The sequence below is a fragment of the Hemibagrus wyckioides genome, linkage group LG09 (assembly GCF_019097595.1).
Source record: "Hemibagrus wyckioides isolate EC202008001 linkage group LG09, SWU_Hwy_1.0, whole genome shotgun sequence".
Taxonomy (NCBI): domain Eukaryota; kingdom Metazoa; phylum Chordata; class Actinopteri; order Siluriformes; family Bagridae; genus Hemibagrus; species Hemibagrus wyckioides.
In genome coordinates, this window is record NC_080718.1 from 26108865 (window position 1) to 26124392 (window position 15528).

The window sequence follows — 15528 nt, forward strand, 5'->3', positions numbered from 1 at the left end:
TTGTGATATCTCTGAACAATTCCCTGATCTACCCTTCAGCCACTGCTCGCAACCTCGGGGTAAACATGGACAATCAACTGTCCTTTTCCTTCCATGTTGCTAATGTCACACTCTCATGTCGGTTTCTTCTGTACAACATGAGAAGGACATTTCTATCCACACAGGCTGCTCAGGTGATTGTTCAGTCTCTGGTTATTTCAAGACTGGACTACTGCAGCTCTCTACAGTCAGGTCTTCCTCTGAATGCAATTCGTCCTCTGCAAATGATCCAGAATTTAGCCGCGTGACTTGTTTTCAACCTGCCTAAGTTCTCCCACATCAATCCACTGCTGCATTCCCTCCACTGGCTTCTGGTAGCTGAATGCATCAGATTCAAAACACTGATGCTTGACTACAAAGCCAAGAATGGACCAGCACCATCTTGCCTCAAAGCTCTTCTTACTCCTCACACTGCACCTCACTCCCTCAGATCTACTAGCACTGCTTGACTGGTCCCACCATCTCTCAGGGTAAGAGGTAGGTACACATCTAGACGAATTCTCTGTTCTGGCACCGAGGTGGTGAAATGAACTTCCCCTAGATGTCCGAACAGCCGAGTCACTGACTGTCTTCAAACGACGGATGGAGACCTACATCTTCCTGAAACAATTAAACTATCATCTGCCAAATGCCAGAAATGTAAATGTAAAGTAGTGTGAGAATCAGAATTGTGAATCGAATCTGCAACATACAGGTTTGATTTCTCAAGTCATGGAAAATTGATGAGTGCCAATATTTGTGCTAGTTGTCATAAGCAGTTGTTTCTGTGATTAACTGATTACAAAACTGCTGAAACTGAGCCATCAAAACTGCTGTGAGCTTCATTTATTTCCAAAAGATTTTGTGATAAGGGGAATGTGTCGGTTTGTAACTGCTGAAATTATGTGGTGACGCAAAATTACGTGCCGTTCAGATTTACATCACTGTAGCATTCATCAATGAGAAGAAAACAAGCTTTCGTTCAAGAAAATCTGGCACCACATGAGCTCACGGACTCTTTACCCAACCTGACAGCTGAACTTTTGCTCAAATCGAACAGAGCAGGAAGTGTTTCTCAGATTTCCTTCTTCAGACAACAGGGACGGAGGTCAATACCAATCACACACACACACACACTACAGGCAATTTATAAATGCCAGTCAGCATGCATGGAGGAACCTGAAGAACCCGGAGGAAAGCCACACACAGGAAGGAGACGGGAATCAAACCCTCATCCGTGGAGGTCTGAGGCAAAAGCGCTAACCAAATGAAGTCACCATGCCACTCTAATGAACAACACATTTATCTTAATTTTGTGGAACATCCACAAAACTAGCTACCTCCTGTTATCACTTACTTTATAGCGGCTATAAACATTCAGTCGTTCACCATCGTCTCTTTTTATTGTCTTTCTTAAAATTAGAAAAAAGAAGAAAAAACTTCTGAAAACTGATTATTACAAAGCATTCCTTTATTAGACTCTCATATAGGAACTGTAACCATAGCAACCGTTATACATTCTTCTTTGTTAAATAGCACAGTTATAAGGGGTTGTAATGAGCGTTTAACCTATCATTTGCCAGTGATGAGCTGTTACTACTGCTTCTATTAAAAATTCTATATTTTCTGATCAGATTCAGATTGAACAACTGAAGCATTTCTACAACTGCATATTCCAATGAAATCCAAAAAAAGGGCTTGTTAGGATTTCTACAGATTACAGTTGTTTAGCTGTTGCTCATGCTGCTAGTGCTAACAATAAGCGAAGGTCAATCAGTACAGAAAATGACTGTCCTCACGGGAGCCTGTGAAATGTTGGATGAAGGGCGAAGGAGGCGAACGGAACACGTGATGGATTTGGTGTGTGGACTGCATGATGGCGGTAGACGATAGGACTGGAACGAGTGAACACGAGTGAACACGAGTGAACACGAGTGAACATTCGTCTCTGCCCCTCCTCACACTTCAGAAGAGACATTAGGGACGTGGCTTTGCACCAAAAAAAAAACAAATGATAGAAGAAGGGCACGTGGGAAAGAGTTCATAGCCCCGGGCTGTAGCTCATTTCTCTCCGAGTTCCCGCAGGCAGTGAACCAGTGGACATTCCCATCAAGAGAACGGGACCCGTTTTTAGAAAGGACGGAGGTCTCGACTCCACTTCTTGAAGGAAATGTGGCATTAACATGCTCGTCAGACTCCCTGCCACTAACATGTATACAGATCTCAGCTTCAGTTAGACGCGAGAGATGGAGACTGGCAGAGAGAGAAAGACACACAGGGTTTCAGATACGTTTCTACAAACTATATATGACACAAGCTAACATCTACTTTGCCGTCTACAAAGAGGAACATCAAAGATGTGAAGAGTTTTTGAAACAGAAACCCATTAGAATATGTTTAGAAATATGGCACAGAGACAAATTTGTAGTTTAATAAAAACGTTTTAAACTAAACTGACTGCATGCTAAAAACTTTATTTCGCCCTAAACACATTTTCCCTAAACACTATAAAGAATAAAACACAGAAGCAAGAGAGGAATTCTTGCTTCTGATTGGTCGGCAGCTCTGACAGGAGTTCAGGCTGGAGTGTTAATGTTACTGTAATAAATAATAATAGTAATAGTAATAATAATAATACAATCTTTCTAATACATTACAGCTTGTACAGTTACACAGAGGCAAATTTTTAAAAGTTTTTATTAAGCAGATGGAAGGAGTCTCCAGTGTCAGCACTTTGTACCTGTCAGTATTTGATGCATTAACATGTTAAATTGAACAGAGCTGATAACACTGCCCTGAGGAATACCATTCCAGACTGAGAAGCTGGAGGATTTCATGTTAAAATGTTCAGCCAAATAGGTCTAAAGAGTTAAAAAAAAAAGTCTAATAGCCAGGTGTATAATGTGCATTTTACTCCTTGTCTATTTAATTCTATCAAAATACCTTCTTTCAACATCATCAGCTGTATCGATAATCATACATTTTACCCGAACTAGAGGTCAGAACTATTGATCTTTACCTTAATTATAATGTGAAGTTTTTACCAGGTTTTGAATAGAGAAGACTTTATTAAAGTCTACGATTTTAGTAAAGTACAGACAGTATTTTTTAGTACCTTTCCTGCATACAGCAAACACAGAATAACTGAAATCAGCTTTTAAGATGAGTAAACATTCAATTTCAACTACAGACATTGCATTCATTTATTCCGTCATGGTTTCTTACTGACACGCCCCAAAACTCGGAAGCTCAAAGAACATCCTCAGTTTTCCACTAGTAATTACGGCTTTGCGGTGGCGTTCATGTGAGTTCAAGTCGTAAATACGATCTTTCTAACTTGACTTCAGCACACCATTAGGTGGTCCATAGAGTGTCTGTGAAATGACTGACAGGAAACACATCTAAAAACAAATAAGCATTCCTTCAGAATCGGATATACACTATATTGCCAAAAGTTTTGGGATGTCTGCCTTTACATGAATGTAATATAGAGTTGTCCTGCCCTTTGCAGCTATAACAGCTTCAACTCTTCTGGGAAGGCTTTCCACAAGGTTTAGGAGTGTGTTTATGGGAATTTTTGACCATTCCTCAAAAGGCGCTTTTGTGATGTTGGACGAGAAGGTCTGGCTCGCAGTCTCCGCTCTAATTCATCCCAAAGATGTTCTATCAGGTTGAGGTCAGGACTCTGTGCAGGCCAGTCAAGTTCATCCACACCAAACTCACTCATCCATGTCTTTATGGACCTTGTTTTGTGCACTGGTGTGCAGTCATGTTGGAACGGGAAGGGGTCATCCCCAAACTGTTCCCACAAAGCAAAGTATGAAGCTGAAGCATTAAGAGTTCCTTTCACTGGAGCTAAGGGTCCAAGCCCAACCCCTGAAAAACAACACCCGGACTCAGTGATTTAGAGGGGTGTCCCAGAACTTAGTATATTTCATATTTCATAGTCAGTATAGTGTATTTCAGTTCCTAGTTCACATTTTTTCCCAGTGTGAGTGCAAGAGGTTTGTGTAAAAATAATAGTGATATTATTTATTTTAAATTGGACCTAATTTTTTGATTCCTGACCAGAACACCATTCAACCAAATCCGGTCATCTTTTTTAATAAAGTTACAAGCTTTATTACAAATCATATTTTTTCTTTTACAAGGGAAAACAAAAATAGAAGTGCTTCCATATCTGCAAAAAGTCCAAACCCACCCTGTAATAAAAAACTATAACACCTTCCCTTCACTGCAAATCCTCTCTCCCGTGATGCCACACGGACCCGCCCCTTTCCGCAATTTCAACCAATAACATAGCAAGCTAGAGTACCGCTGTACGCTGATTGGCTCACGGCTCCTGGGGCGCAACATTCAAAGTCAGCTAACTGACGGCTTGCGCTTGTTTCTGTTCAGTGGCGAGAGAGAGAGAGAGACTCGAAGAGCTGGGAAGTGTTTTATCCGTGAATGAAAATATCTTTTTTTTTAACAGAAAATATTTTATTTTTCTGTAACTTCACCCCGTTTGAGGCGCCAGCGGGGGGGCCATTATTGGGTAAGTTTTCAGAGCTAGTTTTAAACAGCTAAAGTTTAGCTTAGCTAGGACATTTAAATTCAATGGGCGTTATAAATGACTCGCTTCTAAAAAAGTAAATAAATAAAATAAATTCATTATTTGTGTGATTTTATTTCATTAATTATCAAAATGTTCGTTGATTAAGTGTAATTAGTCGTTGGTAACCAATTTGGTTAAAGTTAACCGTTTAAATAACGTTAGCTAGCTGGCTAATAAAGCGAACAGCAGCGTAGTAGCTAACGGCAACTAGCGCGAGGACACTGTCCAACATAAACACTTCTTCATTTATAATAAATTTGTCACAGCAAAAAATCATCAGTAAAAGGACACCGCCGAGCTGGACCACCTCAGAAGACGCTCTCTAACGATGTCTAATCAAATACCGGTGACCAAAAAAGACGAAAAGGGTCGAAACATCCAAGTGGTGGTGAGATGCAGGTAAACATTTTACTGTGAAATACTTTCCGGTTTATTATCTACATCATAAGTGTTAATGTCTGCTGAGGAGGTTTATTATGGATACATACTGTGAAGGATTATTGTGCATATTTATTTTGAAAGATTTCTGTGAATATTTATTTTTGGATATTTATTGTGGATATTTATTGAAGGATATTTTTCAAGGATTATTGTGAATATTTATTGAGGGATTATTGTGGATATTTATTTTTTGGATGTTTATTATGAAGGATTATTGTGGATATTTATTTGTAGATATTTATTGAAGGATTATGTATGACTATTTTTGGATATTGTTAATGAAGGATTATTGTGGATATTTATTGTGGATATTTATTGAGGGATTATTGTGGATATTTATTGAGGGATTATTGTGGATATTTATGGTGAAGGATTATTGTGGATATTTATGGTGAAGGATTATTGTGGATGTTTAAAGATATTTTTGTTATGAGGGATTGTGAATATTTTATTTTTTGGATATTTATTGTGAAGGATTATTGTGGATATTTATTTGTAGATATTTATTTATGGATTATTTTGAATATTTATCTTTGGATATTTATTGTGAAGGATTACTGTAGATGCTTATTTTTGGATATTTACTGTGGAGAATTGTGAATATTTATTTTGGGATATTTATTATGAAGGATTATTTGTGGATATTTATTAGGGTATTTTATGAAGGATTATTGTGGATATATTATGATATTTTATGAAGGATTATTGTGAGTATTTATTTCTGGATCTTTATTATAAAGGCTTATTGTAGATTTTTACTGAATATTTGTTGAATATTATTGTGCATGTTTACTCTTGATGCATATTGTATCTTGTCGGATATTATTGTGAATATTTATGGAGGACGTTTGTTAATGTTTATTGTGGTTCTGTAGATTTGTTGTGGATATTTATTGAGACTGTGTGTTTTTTTTTTTTTTAATGTGTGTATCTGTTGCCTGTGTTTATAATGGATATTTCTTGTGAATATTTCCCAGGCCTTTCAATGCAGTGGAGCGTAAGTCTAACTCCCATGGAGTGGTGGAGTGTGACTCAAACAGGAAAGAGGTGACGGTCCGCACTGGGAGCGTCACGGACAAAACCTCCAGGAAAATGTACACCTTTGACATGGTGCGTGATTTGGAGTGGTTTCTACCTCATTTAATCATTTCTCTTTTCATGTGTGTGCCACTGATGCAAGGCTGCTGAACACTAGCCACTTTTACATGCATCCTAATGATTCGTTAACAATTATGGCTCATGGCTTAAAGTTAATTTAAACACTTTGATTGGAATCCAGAAAACCGGCTCGGGCCAATCTGATTGAACGGATTAAGAAATTTCAGTTTGGTTTTGGAGGATATCTGATCTATTTACAGTTTATAAACAGTTTAAGCTTGTTTTTGAGTATATTATATGTAAAGCTGCTTATTTAAAGCTGTGAATATTTACTATAAGGTGGTGGGTTTAATTTTTACCCTCTCTTGCCCATATTCAGGTGTTTGGTCCGTCTGCAAAGCAGATAGACGTGTACAGGAGTGTGGTGTGCCCCATATTGGATGAAGTCATCATGGGATATAACTGCACCATTTTTGCGTGAGTGAACCTTCAAACTCTAATCTTTGTTGGAGAATTTATGTTTAAGCCCTGTTAATCTGTATTTTTGTTTCTTTTTAAGATATGGGCAAACTGGCACAGGGAAGACCTTCACAATGGAGGGTGAAAGGTCACCTAATGAGGAATTCACCTGGGAGGAGGTAACCTGAGGATTTTGTTACAGAAACTGTGAAAATGGATTAACATCAGGATGATGGCGATTTTACATTCCAACTCTCTTTTGCAGGATCCTCTGGCTGGAATCATCCCTCGTACTCTTCACCAGATCTTCGAGAAGCTGACCAGTAACGGTACAGAATTCTCTGTCAAGGTTTCCCTGCTGGAGATCTATAACGAAGAGCTGTTTGACCTGCTCAGTCCCTCGCCGGATGTCACGGAGAGGCTGCAGCTGTTTGACGACCCCAGAAACAAGGTCTGTAAAAATTACCCTGATTCTTGAAGAGATCTTGGAATGTATTAGGTTTTGGGAGAATTTCAGAATTTTTTGAATGTTTAAATCTAGATGCGATTCTTTTCGTATCTTGCTGACTCTTCATCTTCTTCCTTCACTCTTACTTTAATAGAGAGCTGTTATCGTTAAAGGACTGGAGGAGATAACGGTACATAACAAGAACGAGGTGTATCAGATCCTTGAGAGAGGAGCCGCCAAGAGGAAGACCGCATCCACGCTGATGAACGCATACTCCAGGTAGGACAGCTTCATTTTCTATTATTTTTTGGGGGAAATATGGAGACAATGGAAATTTCTGGGAGGGTGGTGTATGGATAGTGATTATTCTCTTACCTTTCCCTCCAGCCGTTCTCACTCTGTGTTCTCCGTCACCATTCACATGAAGGAGATCACGCTGGAAGGAGAGGAGCTAGTGAAGATCGGAAAACTGAACCTGGTAAAGATTGTTATTAATAAAGCACACTTGCTGCATTAGTGTATGCAACTGGACTAATGGCTGTCTGTATTAGAATAATATTTGTATCGTATTAAAGGAGCATGTCTTTCCGTACAGGTGGATCTTGCGGGAAGCGAGAACATCGGCCGCTCTGGAGCAGTGGATAAGCGTGCCCGTGAGGCAGGAAACATCAACCAGTCACTGCTGACGCTGGGTCGTGTAATCACTGCTCTGGTAGAACGCGGTCCCCACGTACCTTACCGTGAGTCCAAACTTACCCGTATCCTCCAGGACTCGCTGGGTGGACGCACCAAGACCTCCATCATTGCCACGGTCTCTCCAGCTTCCATCAACTTAGAGGTGAGTTTCACTTCCTGGTGCTCAAAATCTTTGCTGCACACTCATCTGGTATTCTCTTCGGTCAATCTCTTCAGAATAAGGAAATGGTGGCTTGGGGACGTGCAGTTATAGGAAATTAATTAACAGCAGGGCAGTGTGACATGGCCCACAGCAAGCCAGAGTTTACTGTTACCATGTTGGTCATTTTTCTATGCAGCATGCACCAAAGTGCTTTATTCCTCCTGTGCTACAGGTTTTGGCCAACACATATTAGTGAGAGTGAGTGTGACTTGTAAATTATTATAACCACCGGAGAGTGTGATTATAAATCACGTCCTTTCTGCAGCCATATACAGTCAGAATTTAGCATTTTGATAGGCAAAGGCTGTGGCCAGCTTGTAACTAACCCCTAATTGTTTTCTTGGTCACTGAATGCAGGAGACTCTAAGTACACTGGATTACGCTAACAGGGCAAAGAACATCATGAACAAGCCTGAAGTGAACCAGAAACTCACCAAGAGAACCCTCATCAAGGCAAGTCCCATCATAAATGTCTGCTTGCTCAATAGATATTAAATTAAACCATTTATGTTGGATTAAATCATAGGTTATTTATTTTGGCATACTTAATGTGACTTAACAAAACTTATTCATGAATGTAGGAATACACAGAGGAGATTGAGCGACTGAAGCGGGATTTGGCTGCCACCCGTGAGAAACATGGCGTCTATCTCTCAGCTGAGAACTATGAGTGAGTTCACTTCACTTTTTTTGGCTTTCTGAATGTATTTGGAACCGGACCTTGATGCATTTGTCCCATTATTAGTGTTCTTACTAGACCTGTGAGGCGTGTGTGTAAGGATGCTTGTGATCTTGGCAAAATGGTGTAAATCTTCTAATAATGTTCCTCCCTCTTTTGTTTTTTGTTTCTTTACTTTTCACTCATGTCAAGCTGGGTGTCAAGCTCTTCTATGATCAGAAAACATGGACGTTTTAATGTACCTGGTACATGGCAAGAGATTACATTGTAAATGGTGCAGTTAAGCACAGAATATCAGCTGAAAGATGGTTGTGTGTTATAGGAGTATGAACAGTAAACTGGTGAGTCAGGAAGAACAGATAACCGAGTACACAGACAGGATTGCAGCGGTGGAGGAGGAACTCAAGAGGGTGAGGCTTTCAAACTTCTGCTTTCGTCCGAGTGACGGTCAGCGCTTTCAGTTCAGAAGTTAACTGCTGTCCTTTTATTTCCTGTTTACGGGGGATATTATTTTTTTTCACAATTATGTCTTAGAGGCCTGAATATTCAGCAATTTAAGAATTTACTCTGAGGTTGTGGATCATTTTCCTTGCTTTTGGAAAGTTAAATCATTTTATAATAACCCAAGTTGAATAATTTCACCCTGCACAAACAATTTTTATTGGTTTATTGCACAGGAACAGTGCACATGCATTACATTACTGTTTTCTTCAGCAAAATATTTATTACAAGAGAATAAAGTGTCTGAATCTTTTTATCTAGGTGATGGAGCTATTCACAGACAGTAAACAGAAGCTGGAACAGTGCAGCGAGGACCTGCAGGACAAGAGCCAGCAACTGGAGGAGGCTCACAAGGACCTGAAGGAGACCAAACAGAAGCTCACACAGGAGGAGTTCATCACCACGCAGCTGCAGACCACCGAGAGCCAGCTGTACAACACTGCAGGACAGGTGTGGCGATGTGAAAACCTCGAACCGTAACAGTCCTAGCGAAGAAAGGATTTTTGTAACGCTGAATGTTATGAATGTCCTGTAGCTGCTGAGTACGGTGGAGGTGAGCACCGCGGACGTGGGAGGCCTCCATGCCAAGCTGCAGCGGGTGCAGGCCGTGGAGCAGCACAACACCACCGCTCAGAGTCACTTCGCTCAGTGCATGGAGCAAACCTGCAGCAGCATGCAAAGTGCCCTGCAGCAGCACAGCCTCAAACACACTGCCATGCTAGATCACTACCGCCATGCTATGGGTGAGTACATCACACTCCTGTGCTGGAATACTTACTATACCTAATACTTGAGTGCATTATTTGTACTACAAGGCACTGAAGTGCAAATTCAGTGTGTTTTGAGTAAATATTTTGGCCTAAGACATAGTTTCTGAGTGTAAGTAAGTTGATCTATTCAAAATGGTACAATAAACATAACACCTTTAAAGTTTCCATGTTAAAAATGCCTGATTTTAAATAAAGTCCGCTGGATTTGATTCAACACTCTACAAAATCACTAAGTACAGATTAGGGCTTCATGCACTTGAAATAGTTCCCCTGGGTGCTCATACTTTATACAGGGTTAACTATTAATCCTGGCTCTCCATAGGGTTAGGGTAATTGACTAGGCTTTTATTGATATCCAGATTTCACTATATTTTTCAGCATGACAGGTTTCCCCTCACTATGGTGTAATATTTACTGTTTTGCCACCTGACTCAACATAAACATCTTGGTAGATATTGTTGCTACATCCTTGTTTTAATGCAGTATGATCCACATGCTGTTCAGTTTATGATTGGGGCTCATTTGCTAAGCAATCTAGCCATAACACACACATTTGGCACCACAATGTGGAGATAATGCTGCAAAAGCCATGCTGACTCTGCTTCAGAGCAGGGTTTTGTAACCTGGTGGGGAAAAGCTTTGCTTCCTAACCCTACTTCTAAATAATGTATGAAATGTTCCTCTATTAATATGTGACTGTGTATCTGTGTGTGTTTAGCGGAGCTGCTGGGAGGAACAGGTCGCGTGTTCGAGGAGGCTGTGGGCTCAGTGTTGCACTCCTACTCTGCTGTACGGGAGGCGGTGGAGGAAGGAGTGGACAGCTGCAAGGCCAAGCTGCTGCAGCAGGATGAGCTCACAAAAGGGAGCAGAGACGCCATGCTTCAAATGCTGGTGAGAGGATGTCCTTGGAATATATAAGTATTTACTTCAGCATTAGGTTGATTTAAGCACTGTAAAGAGCTGTTTTCATACGAATCTTTTTTTTTACAGGTTTTGGGTTGTTTATGAACCAATTCTGACTCTTCTCTGCCCCACAGGACGAGCATAAACTTAATCTAGAAGACGTTCTGATTGCAAAAGCGATGCCTGCTATCGGATCTATTATGGCCGTGAATGAAGGCTTGAAACAGACGCTGCAGAAGTATAATGCACTGGCTGGCCAGGTGTGTGTTCATACCTTTTCAGTTATTCTGCCTTTACTTGAGAAACTCTACTGAAACAAATCCCTGTAATTTAGGTGACTAGACAATATTGTGTTCTACAACAATGCTTCCAAATTCCTGACTCTGTTTGCCAAATCACAGGTTTAGAATAATGTGTTCCTTCTAATGTTTCTATAGCAACCACTCATGAGTGAAGGCGTGTGTATAGCCTATAAATTTAACAGAGGGTATTACTAAATTAACTTTTGCTGTAGTTGCAATTTTTGTACCAGGATGGTCTTAAATAATGTGCATAGGTGTGTTTACAGTAGTGTTGTCTAACACAATTTTTTCCCCTTCACTCAGATGGAGGGGATGAAAGCAGAGATGACGGCATTTTTCAATGGCCACGTGGAGGCGCTGGCGAGCATGCGGGAAACGGCTGTGCATGGCTTCAGTTCCCTCCAGGCTGAACAGAGCAAGCTGAAAGAGCAGATCAACCAGGCTGGTCACCAACACCAAACTGTACGTGTGTTTATTTATCTTGATTTAAATTCATCTCTTCAGCCCACCATACACATATGGAAAGAAAAACACCCTAGTGATTTCAACCCAAGCTTACTAAATAAACTTAAATAAAATTTGATCTCCTGGTACTTAAATGAGGCACACTGTACACATAGCAACACTCTATAGCATTTAAATGTAATGATAAATGAAATAAAAGTAATGACAAAAGTTAAATGCTTTGTTATAAGAGTTAAACACTGTGGCACATCCTGTTAGGAAATTAATTAACTTTGAGGTGGTTATAGTAATTCTACTTAATTCTCCACTTGCCCATCGTTTATTATTTTTCTTTAACAGCAAGTAACCCAGTGTGTTAAGTGCTGTGAAGTCAGGCTACAGTAATTACTAAAATGCATTAGAGACACAGCATGCACTAAGCAGAACAAGCCAAACAATACTTACCATGGTGTTGGTATACAGTTACTGACTGTGATCGTGTCCCCTCTCTCTGTGTTACAGCGTGTAGCGCAGCTCCTTCGGTGTGTCCAGGATCAGATGAACCTCCTGGCCCTGGACACCCAGTCTGACTTTAAGGGGCTTCTGGAGGCATCAGATGCACAGGAAGCTCCGATGGAGACTCTGAAAAACACAATACAGAGGTGAGGAGGGAGTGCTGGGGTTAACGGTCACTGTAAAATTCTTGTCTCCTTTAAACATACTTTTACTGGGGAAAAAAATGTATAAAAGTGATCTAAGAGTCTTTTCTTTTACTTAGCCAATGCACCGTGGCTGAAGAGGAGAGCTCGTCAGTTGGCGCTCGTTTAAGTTCATGTACAGATGGAGTGATGAAGCAGATGAGTGGCGTGACGGAGGAGGGACGCACAGCGTTGGAGGAAAGTGCCGGGTACTGCAGTCTCATGCAGAGCTCTCTGGAGTCGTTGACTGACTCGAGCCTCCAGTGGTGTCACGCAGCCAGAGACCTGACTGAGAGACGTGCTGAGGAACAGCTGACCTTGGCAGAGGAGAGCAAGGCTACTGTGCATGAGCTTCTGAAGGTGAGATGTGGGCTGAGAAGTGGGACTCATCCCTGGTGAAATTACTGTATTAGTGTTGTACTGTACACAACCTCTAATGTAGTAACTGCTGATCTCCTGCTCTGTGTACACGCAGCGTGTAGAGGAACGCGGTCAGGCCGCTGTAGAGGAGTGCCGAACTCGCCTCGCTCCAGTGCAGCAGGAAATGGAAGGGCTCCTGAAAGGAGTGGAGACGCAGACATGTGAAGACCAGGCCATTCTGCAGCAGCACAGAGATGAGATCTCTACTCTCACCACACAGACCCTTAATACAGTCAACAACTTCCTCAGTAAAGAACTCCAGCAGGATCTGCCTACCGGTGAGACACCAGGATGCATTTCTAGGGGGAATAGTCCCCATTTATTTATTATAGATTTATTTATTTATTTTTTTTAAATTGTAAGGGATATTTTATTGCAAACAAGCCAGACCCTTGGCGTAAACTGACCGCCACAATGCATACAACATATATTTATTTATTTTAATTAATCAAAAATGAATGTGTTTTGCCACCTTTCTGATATACCAGCTTCATGGCTTCCTTCTGTTAGTTGTTCAGATGTTGTTTATTATTGGCGTGAATGTATGTTTCAATATACAATATGATTGTGTGTGTTTAGGCACAACGCCGAAGCGTAAAGAGTACATGTACCCTCGTACACTTATAACATTAAAGGGCAGAACAGAGCTGGAGAATGAGTTTAGGGCTCAGCAGGAGCAGCTAATGAGTGCGTTCGGTCAGTGTGAAGTCCTCACTGAGGGAGAGGAGGAGGAGAAACCAGAAGACCAGGTACAACACTCTCATATTTATACACAATGCATGGAAATAAAATCCACATTTTAGGAATGTTTTGTATGAAAGCTGACTGTTAGCCACAGAATGTTTTAAAGGAGTGATATGTATTTCTGTGTAAAGGATTCTCTGGAGGATGAAGTTTGCAGCTCCAGTGACAGTAACTCGACACAGCAGTCTATATCGGAGGAGAACCTGATGTGCTATGAAGAGGGAAGAGTTCCTTTCTTTAAGGTGAAGTTCAGGTCATTCAGACATATGCAAAAACAGAAAGCTATTTCACTTTCTTCTAGAATAAAATGGAGGATTTGCCAATCAACAACTGTATCTGGAATGACTGAATGTTGCACAGGTGTTTAGGATTGATATTTTAACTGGATCTAAGCAAATTTGTGGTTGCCAGGTCTTTATAGGACACTATTTAAAGATGCAGCAATTATGAAAGTGTAATGGCTCCACTGAAATGGCTGATTCTGGAAGTGAGAGCTTGCCTTCCATTAAAGTAAAAGGAACAATTAAAACTTAAGGGTTTTCCTCAGCGTGTTCATACACAGCGTGCATGAAGTCTGTTAGTCTAAAAATATTTCACAAAATTTACACATTCATATAAAATGTCACACCAGGAAAACTCCTACAATGCTTTTTGAATAAAACGACTGACCTGTTGAAAATATGTAAAATTTTATTGTTGTAATACTGTAAGAATTTATGGAATTGATTGTTACTATGCTAATGTGTCATTAAATGAGTAATAAATACATTTCCAAAAGTTTTGGGACACCCCTCCAAGTCATTGAATTCAAGGGTTGGACTCGGCCCCTTAGTTCCAATGAAAGGAACTCTTAATGCTTCAGCATACCGAGACATTTTGGACAATTTCTTGCTCCCAGCTTGGTGAGAACAGTTTGGCAATGACCCCTTCCTGTTCCAACATGACTGCACACCAGTGCACAAAGCAAGGTCCGTAAAGAGTTTGGTGTGGAGTCCTGACCTCAGCCCGATTTAAACACCTTTGGGATGAATTAGAGTGGAGACTGGAAAGTTTGGGAACATGAAATTGTACAGAATGTCCTGGTATGAAGCTGAAGCATTAAGAGTTCCTTTCACCGGAACTAAGGGGCCGAGCCCAAACCCTGAAAAACATTTCAAGGATTTGGAGGGGTGTCTCAAACAATATATTGTATATTGCTATGGTAATGAAGTTTTTTAACTGCAGTTTTATTAGTGTTCATTGTTATTTATTTTTTTTTAAATTTACTACAGAAAAAGTCCAAAAAGGAAAACTTCAGCAGCAAGTCCCTGAACCGCTCGAAGGTAGCTGAGAACGAGAGCTTCGTGACACCACCTCGATCCAGATTACCACTCAGGAGCCAGAATCAATGATTACTCCATTTTCCTTTTCTTTTCTTTGCTCACTTGCATGTAGAACCATTTAAGTACTTATTATATTTGTATTGCATCTGTATTTTAATCCATCTACATGGATTTAATTATTCTTTTATACGTGTGTATGTCTTCATCCTCAGTCACTGTTTTTTAATGTTGTAGTGAGTTCATGGTGTCGTGTACCATTTTGTTTTTTTTTTTCACTTGTTCAAAATGGGTATTTGTGTTCGTATTGTCAACTTCAATTCTTGAAAATTAAGACTGCTGATCAATTACTGTTTATAAAAAAAATGAATTACTTTAAACTAATAAAGATTTTAAGATTCTCAAGAGTGATGGTTTGGTGATTGTGTTTTTGTTCAATAATGTAAATACATTATAATATATAATAAATATATATATTATTACATAATATTTTATTTATATATACATTTATATAAAATATACACCCACAGATGTTATATCTGAAACATATACTTCCACTTCCGGTCAGTACAGTAAACAATGGCCAAAGAAAATCTGTGTATTTCGTTCAATTCACCATGGAGCGGTATTTTCAATTGTATAAATTCCACCAATCAAATTTAAGCACTGAGTCACGTGACGCAGTTCCACGTCTAAGCATGGCTCATATGCCTGGTTATAAAAGGTTTCTCACTCCCTCCTCGAGCGCCCTATCAAGTGGCTCAAATGGAGGCTGTCTGCGTCCTACCA

General features: G+C 40.1%; 1 protein-coding gene across 1 annotated transcript; it reads left to right on the plus strand.

The window, feature by feature from the left end:
- The first annotated feature begins 4392 nt into the window (after positions 1 to 4392).
- kif11 (kinesin family member 11) lies at positions 4393 to 15144 on the plus strand. Its single transcript, XM_058400011.1, has 23 exons — positions 4393 to 4555; positions 4882 to 5014; positions 6034 to 6166; positions 6534 to 6631; positions 6714 to 6792; positions 6879 to 7064; positions 7216 to 7340; positions 7449 to 7539; positions 7657 to 7899; positions 8317 to 8412; positions 8541 to 8629; positions 8961 to 9048; positions 9401 to 9589; positions 9675 to 9882; positions 10628 to 10800; positions 10947 to 11072; positions 11418 to 11576; positions 12081 to 12220; positions 12337 to 12616; positions 12732 to 12954; positions 13256 to 13425; positions 13552 to 13662; positions 14692 to 15144. Exons 2-23 carry the CDS (start codon positions 4944 to 4946, stop codon positions 14809 to 14811), a joined length of 3198 nt encoding a protein of 1065 aa, XP_058255994.1. The 5' UTR covers positions 4393 to 4555; positions 4882 to 4943; the 3' UTR covers positions 14812 to 15144.
- The last annotated feature ends 384 nt before the right edge of the window (positions 15145 to 15528 follow it).